Source organism: Amphibalanus amphitrite, unplaced genomic scaffold (assembly GCF_019059575.1).
Source record: "Amphibalanus amphitrite isolate SeventyFive unplaced genomic scaffold, NRLGWU_Aamphi_draft 001120F_arrow, whole genome shotgun sequence".
Taxonomy (NCBI): domain Eukaryota; kingdom Metazoa; phylum Arthropoda; class Thecostraca; order Balanomorpha; family Balanidae; genus Amphibalanus; species Amphibalanus amphitrite.
The window spans coordinates 196594-205599 of NW_024882614.1; the positions used below are offsets into that span (position 1 = coordinate 196594).

General features: G+C 50.8%; 1 protein-coding gene across 2 annotated transcripts; it reads right to left on the bottom strand.

Moving 5' to 3' along the window:
* Window positions 1-224: 224 nt before the first annotated feature.
* Window positions 225-8148, bottom strand: LOC122370301 (TIMELESS-interacting protein-like). Of its 2 annotated transcripts, none has more exons than XM_043345771.1 (5): window positions 8016-8148; window positions 7307-7468; window positions 3730-4004; window positions 2457-2663; window positions 225-2159 (listed from the first exon to the last, which is right to left on the bottom strand). In XM_043345771.1, the coding sequence occupies exons 2-5, from the start codon at window positions 7458-7460 to the stop codon at window positions 1188-1190; spliced, it is 1608 nt and encodes a 535-aa protein (XP_043201706.1). In that variant the 5' UTR covers window positions 7461-7468; window positions 8016-8148; the 3' UTR covers window positions 225-1187. The 2 variants fall into 2 exon arrangements, with proteins under 2 accessions (XP_043201706.1, XP_043201707.1); XM_043345772.1 differs by having other exon boundaries at window positions 7985-8136.
* Between the last annotated feature and the right edge of the window lie 858 nt (window positions 8149-9006).

Below are 9006 nucleotides of genomic sequence, written 5' to 3' on the forward strand. Positions count from 1 at the left end.
CACTCCCAGCACCCCTGGCGGAGGATCAGTGAACGTAAGCTTCCGCTGCTAACCACTGAACGTCGCTACGACTCCGGTCCCTGAACAGGTGGTCGCTGCCAAGTGCCGGCCTTTAGTTTCACCACCGTAATCAACGGCTCTTTTGCCAGGGCTAGTCCCGCCCCGCCCATATCGCCATAAGTAAAAAAAAAAAAAAACTTCCCCAAAATGATAATAAAAAACGATTGATAAAATGACCTAGTATTTTCTATACATTTCAGCGTACAATTGCGCGATGAGGATTCTCTGGCGCACGTCAAGGTGGATCCATTGCACACAGCAGCGCCAGTCATCAGCTGCCGCGCACCCGTGACTCACAAATCCAGGGCAGGCAGCGACACTGGAGACACTGAAACTACGCTCGGCAGTTACTGTGCGTACAGAGCGGCAAACGTCGCCCCTTTACACCACCCGGGGCTCAGTTCGCACCAACGGCGCCGGGCGGAACCACGGAGATCGACTCGGCGGCGGAGGACGGATCACGGAACAGCGGTCCGCAGCCGACTGACGGGCGGCACACAGTCGTATTGCGGCACACCACTGCCGGACTCAGCAGCAGCCGTCTAAGGGGCGCCGTTTGTGGTACCTCCGTGGCGGAGCCGCTTCAGCGAGCCAGCCAGGCAGCCGGGTGATCAGGCCACGCCACCGTGCGTCAGCACTGCATATCGTTAGAGTAGGTGTCGCATCACCAGCAAATCAGTCTGACCATTCGATACGGACGAAAAACAGGGACACGTTCCACTGGGTTAGGCGAGCGCGTCAGATTACCGGTACCGTTTCACCCTGCCACCGCTGCGTCAGGTCGGGAGGCAGGGCTCGGCTCTCTGAGTGTCCGCCTGTACACTGAACCCGACGTCCAGTCTGTACTCTGAACCCGCCGTCCGCCTGTACACTGAACCCGCCGTCCAGTCTGTACACTGAACCCGGCGTCCAGTCTGTACTCTGAACCCGCCGTCCAGTCTGTACACTGAACCCGGCGTCTGCCCGCACACTGAACCCGGCGTCCAGTCTGTACACTGAACCCGCCGTCCAGTCCGTACACTGAACCCGCCGTCTGTCTGCCGCCGTCTGAATCTCACACCAGAAGCAGCGGCGCCCACCCAGTCGAGATGCTAGACTTGAACCGCATGTCGATCCTCATTCACCATTCACCGCTCATCGGACATCAGCACCGCGTCTTCGTCGTCTGTATCGTCGGCGATGACGATGACGTCTGCCCGCGGACCGTCAGCGATGGCATCTGCCTCTGAATCGTCAGCGATGACGATGGCGTCCGTCTCTGGCTCGACAGCGATGACGCCTGTCCGCGGACCGTCAGCGATGACGTCTGAATCTGAGTCGTCAGCTATGACGATGGCGTCCATCCGGCGCCGGTCTGGCGCCGCCGTGACGGTCTCCGTCTCGGTCTCCCCAGGTACGGCCGTCATCTCAGTGTCCGCGGGGGTCCTCTCAGTGTCCAGAGCGGTCATCTCAGTGTCCACGGCGGCCATCTCAGTGTCCGCGGCGGTCATCTCAGCGTCCGCTCCACCATCCGCCGGTACGGCCATCGACTCGGACATCTGATGCAGGTGTCCCAGGCGGTCGGCGCGCGTCCGTTCCTCCTCCGTCCGGGCCTCCTCACTGACCGCTGTGTCTGCGCCGGCCGGCGCCGTCTCCGACATCTGGTGGAGCGCCCCCAGCCGCGGCACCAGGCCGGTCTCGGAGTCTGCCGGGTCTGAGCCGTCCCCACCGCCGGCCGGCGCCGTCTCAGACATCTGGTGTAGCGCCCCGAGCCGCGGTACCAGGCCGGCCTCGGAGTCACCCGAGTCGGAGCCGTCTGCCCCGGACGGAGAGGAGGACCGGCCGTCACTGAGGGTCCCACCGGCCGGCGGAGAGCGGCCGCCGACCGGCTGCGACCGCTGCGGGGAGGCCGACTGGGGGGAGGTCGGCGCCGAGTGCCGGCCGGGCCGGGGCGGGGTCTGCCACTCAGACTGCGGCTCAGACTGCGGCTCAGACTGCTGCTCAGACTGCTCAGACTGCTCAGACTGCTGCTGGCGGCTGAACTGGGCGCGCATACGGCGCAGCTGAGCCGCCTCCCGGTTCTTCCGCATCCTCTCCTTCTGCTCCTCAGTCAGCGAGCTCTGCCAACGACAGCACGATGGCCGGTCAGCAGACAATGCGGGCAGGACACACACAGTGACTACCTATTCAGCGGTCAGCTCAGTGACAAACCGAAAAACAATATAAGGCACAAAGGAAAACAGTGACAAGCATGATAACCCATTAGAAAACTAGCGAGCTAAAACAAAGACCAGCCATTTCATTCTCTAAACGGCATACTCGCAAGCATAGCCAGTGGAACTCTATCCCCGGGCACGCGGAGTGCGCAGAAAGCCCGGGCACGCAGAGTGCGCCGCGCCGCCGCGCCGGCTGCGTACCGCGGCGATGTGCTGCTGTGACTGCGGCGAGGGCGGCCGCTCGGCCGGCGCCGGGGAGCGCGGCGGCGCCGGGGAGCCGGGCGGCGAGCCGCCGATCAGCTCGTCGAACACGTCTCGCTCAGGCTCGCCGCGCTCGGTCGCGTCCCGCTCGCCGTCCACCTCCGTCGGCAGCACGTTCAGACCCATCCGCAGCTTCCTCACGTTCACCTGGAGATTCAGCGAGTCAGCGCGAGATTCAGCACATCCAAGCGACAGCACCATGAGAAGGAGTGGAGCTAATTTACGAACATCAGCGGAGAACCCTACGTCCAGCCAGCTGAAAACTGGCGAGAAAGATCGACGTCAGAACCCGAAGCTCGTATCACCTTACTGCGGTAGGTACATCAAACTTTCGGTAATTACGGAGCGAGCGAAGCGAGCGGAGTCTTACGTAGAATAACGGAAATTTCTGAGTATGAGCGGCCGGCCGGCCGGCCGGCCGTGGTCACGATTCTGCGACGCTTATATCTCAGCAACCACTTGACCGATTTACATGCGGTAATTTTTGTAGGGTAGCTTCATTCCTTCTACCAAGTATTGGACTATTCCCGATGCATGTGGGTGACCCCTTGTGCACGTGCCACGTGCATAACGAAGAGGTGTCCGTTTTGTAATTGTTGCAATATCTCGGTAACTACTTGGCCGATTGCGCTGAAAGTTGGCATGTAGGTAGGCACCCACTAGGCAATGTATATCCATGCGTCAGAGTTGGGGTGCTGCTGCACGTGCGCACGTGCAGGGGTCGATTCCGGATCTCGAGAACGGCTGGACCGATGGCGCTCAAATTTGGCACATGGTTAGGGACCGGTTAGTAGGGTGCCGTGCAAAAGTCAGTTGGGACCCATTTTGCACGTGCGCACGTGCAAGGTGCCGCTTCCAGATCTCGAGAACGGCTGGACCGATTGTGCTCAAATTTGGCACATCGCTAGAGACCGGTTTAGTAGGGTGCCGTGCACAAGTCAGCTGGAGGTACCCCCTCGAAATTTCGCACGTGCAAGGCTCACCCTCTCGCTCGCTCCGTTAGTCGCCCCAAAAGGCGTTATGTATACTGGTAATTAACACTGGTAAACTGGACATGGGCAGGGTCGACAATGTGCCCCTGGCATCATTGACGAGCCCTGTTCAGCGTGATATCGAGGCCATAGCCACATACTCGACGATTTCGTAATTCATGTTTTATCCAATGCCGGCCGCACGGTGACTCACAGCTGCCAGAGCGCACGGCGTCACCCACCTTGACCTGCCTGCCCTTGCCCAGCTTCTCTATCTGCTCTATGGTCTGGTCGAACGGCCTCCTGGGGAAGAGCCGATGCGCCCAGTGCTGCATGCGGCCCATGAGCAGAGCGAGGTCGCGCCGCTCGTGGCCGCGGCCGGCGAACGCCAGGTCCGAGAAGGTCTGCTCCATGATGCCGATGCCGCGCGGGCCGCACAGACGGTCGGCGTTCAGCTTCGGCTGAGGCCGAGAGACGCGCTTCTTCTTCGGCTTGGGGTCCGCCGCATTGGCTTCATCTGAAGAGAGATTGTTCAATCAGTTAGTTACAGAGTTAGCGGTAGGTTCCTGCGATTCTACAAAAGGTGACTTTCGTTACCTACTCTGCATTAAATTATAGGGTAGTGTGGGGTAATTTGAACATATTTTTACGTCTTCTCCGTTGTACCAAATTCCAGCTCAACCATGGATGAAGAAAAACTGCTTCAGTAGCGCAAGTGTCACTTGCTTTCACCATGCAAGCCTCGTTTTTGGACGAGCCGAGCATACGTTGAATAGCATAGCCTCACTTCTCCACCAAGCCACGGTGTGTTCAAATTGCCCCACCGTGGGGTAATTTGAACATACTTCCTTTACCTGTCATAAAAACGATAGCCTCGCCAGCACTGATGTTGTCTGACCCATAAACAAAATAGGCAGAACAATTCTAAACATACCTGATACCTTCACTTGAAAAATCAACACAACGACAAAAATAACAGTTGCAGAGTATCAATATCTGCACGATGCACGCCGGTCAGTTGACAGAATTCGCTTCTCTTCAATTAACCGAGAACGTCTATCATTTTTGTTCGACAAAAACTCTCCCAATCTTACTGCATCTGCTATAGTGGTGCCAATCGAAACCTGGATATTTAGAGTTCTGATTTTGTCCAATGTCCAATTCGGAATTGGTTGGACAAAGGTAGCAGACTGGACAACATTGGACGATGGCTTGCTACACTTCAGCGCTTTTGATAAAGTAATCGTGCATAGTTGGCGAATGGAAAGCTTGTTAGGCTCTCAATATAATGAACACTTTTCGGCTGGTAAAATTACATTATAAGCAATTTAAATGACAGTTTTGAGTGTTGATTAATGCGTGATTTTTTGACATATTTGGACAAATGGCTGACTTTAACATTTTTTAACGGAAATCAACGAAAATGCCGGACATTAGACGGATATTAGACGTAAAGTTTATAAAACTGGCATCACTAATCTGCTACTGCTTTGGCTCAAAAATATTGGCAAAAAAAAAACTGGGAGCGTTGTTTTTTTCGGAGCTATCCCTGTCTTCACTGAAATTCTCACACTATGTTCAAATTACCCCACGCTAAAAGTTATTTTGCCATATTTAAAAACAGGTATCAAAAGCAAATTTCTTGGATTGAAGGAACTGATTAGGTCATTGTACAACAAAAGCCGTGGCGTATTAGGCGCTAGCAATGCAAGATTTTGCGCTGCAATGAAGATGCAATGACGTGTTTTTAGGCATTTTTACTTGCGAAAATGATTTTTTACAGTGTGCGTCAACATATTCATTCCCTGAAACTTTAAACCCCGTTCATATGACAGTCCTTTTAGTTAGATAATTTCCCTCATTGGTCTTATTGTCATGCCACTTATGGATTTTCCGTAATTTTGTGTTTTTCACACTATGTTCAAATTGCCCCACATGTTCAAATTACCCCACCCTACCCTATAGTCCAGTACCCTGTCAGGACAGATCAAACACACTATAATGGTGTATTTGACACTTCTTTAGACCGAGACGGACAAGGAGATGACCCGCTGAGACGGCGGGCCGCCAACTGAATCCGCCGATAGAGCGGACCGCCAACTAACACCACGGAGTCGACTCCGGTGAGTTCACTATAAAGGTTAGTTAGACACTTGTAGTTGGCTATCCGGTCTCCAGTAAGCCGCCAACTGAGGCCTTGACGGGCATCCGCCGTGCTGGGCCCAGGGGTCGGTAAGTTGGGATAAGGGGGCAGGAAGGCTGGGACGATACTGAGAGACCACCCGCTGAGATGACAGTACTGTCCGGGGACGGGCGTGCTGGACGGCCAACTGACGGCCAGCGCTGTTGTCGAGTCATAACTTCGAATAAACCGGCATAAAAGGAATTTGCTGCTTCATTGGTACAGTGTACAACAATAGCTGGAAGTGCATAGTTATTGCTTTAGACCAGTCACCTCGAATTATCCAAAGCAACAGTGAAAAACAGGGGCAGAGAAATAACTTGACTGTAACAGAGAAACACACTACTGGTAAAGCAAAGGCTAGTTGGCCATTACACTTTTGATTTAAACCAGTCCATTCCTTTGGTTCTGAATACTTTTAAGTGATTTGGAATGGAAGAACAGTTTGCTAGTCTACCAGCATAAGTATCATTGGTCATCACAGGTCAGTTCTCCCATTCTGAACCATACCTACCTTACTACCTATGCTAATAGGTTAGCAAACTGTCACAAATGTTGAAAACTGATGATAGCTGTAGCGATATCCATTACATCAGACTAGAAGAGGCAAGTAAAAAACAGGTACATATTATTCATGTAAATACCTAATTGACTTGAACAAACAATGCTCGCTCTACAGCCTACAGCTTCCATGACTTGGAAATGGATTAACCCGGCAGTTGCTGGGGTATTTCGCCACCCACCGTTTGCTGGGAGGGGGGGGGGCGTTAAACGCCCCCAGCCGATAACTCGAGAACCAATAGGCGCAGCGAAACGCACGAGGCGGCAAACGAAAGAGCGCGACGAGACGCTTCAGATGAGTACTTAAAAGTTGAATTTTGAGGTCACAGGCCGGGTCAAGGTCAGGTCAAACACCTGAAATCGGGCTTCAGTAGCATGGACTTCAGGACTTCGCAATGGGCGCCTCTCGCCATAAACTCTGTCAAAACGGTGCACAATCCATCTTATAAGGCCTACAAGAGTGTCAGCCCCATATAGGGGTCAGTCAAGCATAGGTCAGGGTCAAGGTCAGGTCAACCGGGTAGGCACATATCCCCGAAAATCAAAACTGATATTCGCAGCCTGTGACACATGTTTTATAGGTAATTTGGGGCGTAGAACACGATGGTGACATTCATTTTATCATATGTGTACGTGTTTGGCTCAAAAAGCTCAATTTAAGAAATTCATGTATCATGGTCACGAAAAATTGCCAAGATTCAGTTCAAGATTTTGGAAAATGCGGAACGATAATCAATAATTGAAGATAGCCATTTGATTGACCATGGTATTGGCAGTCTAATGGCGTTTACGGCATGTCTGTATGTCTATTCTGTGATTTTATATGATTTTTTTTTAACATATGCCGTTTTTGGTCAAAAACTCAGAAATCATGACGTCACTAAAACCTCGATATCTCAAAAATTTTCCGACCGATTTTTTTTTTTGAAACTTTGTCACAATAAACTTCAATCAATTCTCTACAGGTACCCAAAATTTGGCGCGCCTGCGGCGCACCGTTTTTATGCTATGGCCCGGCGAAAAAAGTGGGGGCATTTAACGCCCCCCCCCCAGCAACTCGCGGGTTAAAGACATACCAGTTTGCTTTTGAGCATCATCTTGATTTTCACCCTCAGCATTATTGGCTTCATCATTGCCATCATCATCAGAAAACAGTGGTTCTGCATGTTCCTCTGTAGGCCCATCCCTCACTGGTTCAGTGTCAAACAGGTCATCAATGTCAACATCCATTGTTATACCTGGTGAAAGAGAAAAACACGAGTCAGGTACTACAACATCTTAAGAAATTGAACTGCAAACATTTGAGCTGCTTGATTAGAACATGTTTACATGAAACCAGCTTTGTAATGAATTATAAATGACATTCAGGTTTCCTGAGTGGAAATAAGCAATAACTAAACTCAACAAACGAGGAGGGGTGATTCAAATACAGGATTACAATGGATGAAACATGCAGCAGTGAGCGTCCCTGAATGATAAAAAATAAGAGAAAACAACACAAGTTTAAACCATAAAGCTTACAGAATCCTAAAGGTAATTTACCACCTGTCAGAATTTGAAATAATATTATTAAAAAGTGCCACAATATGTGTTGCTGTCTCAAAATATGTGCCCTCTATTAGCCTTCCCCGAACGTCCACCCATTAGAGCAATGAACATTTCCCAATCCTAAGCTATACGTGAACCATCCTGATCCAGGCACATCAACAAGCTCAAGCTCATGCCAGTGAGCCATGCCTCATGCTTGCACTCACTTAGATGAAAATATAAATTGGTGTTTCTTACCGGTTTGCCAAAATACTCGCGTTTTTTTCAATTATAATCACTGACAAATTTCCAAAGTGTATAGTAGGGCTCTCTCTATCGCCTGGATAAAAATAGGCCCCGCCCATCCCAATCAGCTGCTGTATGACGAGTTGATGACGACAACCACTACTTACCAGCAACCAATCTAGGGATAGCGTACGTGACAGTAATGGTGCAGCGGTTGCAAAATATCACATTGTTATTCAAACGGTTTTTGCTTTTAGGGCCTTGTTGTTTAACCCATCTGTGTTTGATTGTATTGAGATATGTGATTTTAGTAGATGAGGTGTTGATAAAGGCAGGTATTTTTTAAAATATTTTTTTGACAACTTTTTGCCCTTGTTCTACGGGCAAAAACCCGGGGAACCCGGGGCCACCTGAAGTCTAAACCTTATTTATATAACATGTCGATGCTGATGCTGTCTTGAAATGTGAAATTTAGACAATGGTAATAGGTATAATGAATAGCAATTTCACCAACAACTTGTTAATCTCTAGTAAGTGCAATTAAAATTAAAATCACTGTCTGCCACACTGCTTCGATCCTGGTCATGCAATGCAACCAACGTTCATGGGTGGTGTTTCATGGCAGAGCGCTGCAGTGCGCTGCGTGTGTCAGAGCATTGGGTTTCCATGGCAGTGTCGACAAACTTCACTGTGACGCTAAGCTATGACAGCATCCCAGAACGTTAGCACGCTGCGGTACCAGCACCAGCAGCATGCTAGCAGTATTTGAACTCAAACCTCTGTTTTTGGTACGGTTTTTCAGAACCTCTCACTCTGTTCCAAACGCGATTCACCATAAACTAAGAGATCACATGCAACGTCATGGAGTGATGCTATGGTATGCCGTAGCTACCAGTGCACACAGTGTCTGGATGGTGAAACAGGGCCATTATTAATCACAGTTGTTTGCTTTGTTTCAGCAGAAACCTGTCTGCACATGGGAGGAGCGCAACAAAAGCCCATC

Excerpts from the sequence above, each read along its gene's own strand:
- LOC122370301 (XM_043345771.1), bottom strand. The coding sequence starts at position 7,460 with ATGGATGTTGACATTGATGACCTGTTTGACACTGAACCAGTGAGGGAT. Across the intron at positions 2,664-3,729 it reads GCAAGGGCAGGCAGGTCAAG|GTGAACGTGAGGAAGCTGCG; the intron begins GTGGGTGACGCC and ends CTGAATCTCCAG. Across the intron at positions 2,160-2,456 it reads CACAGCAGCACATCGCCGCG|AGCTCGCTGACTGAGGAGCA; the intron begins GTACGCAGCCGG and ends TGTCGTTGGCAG.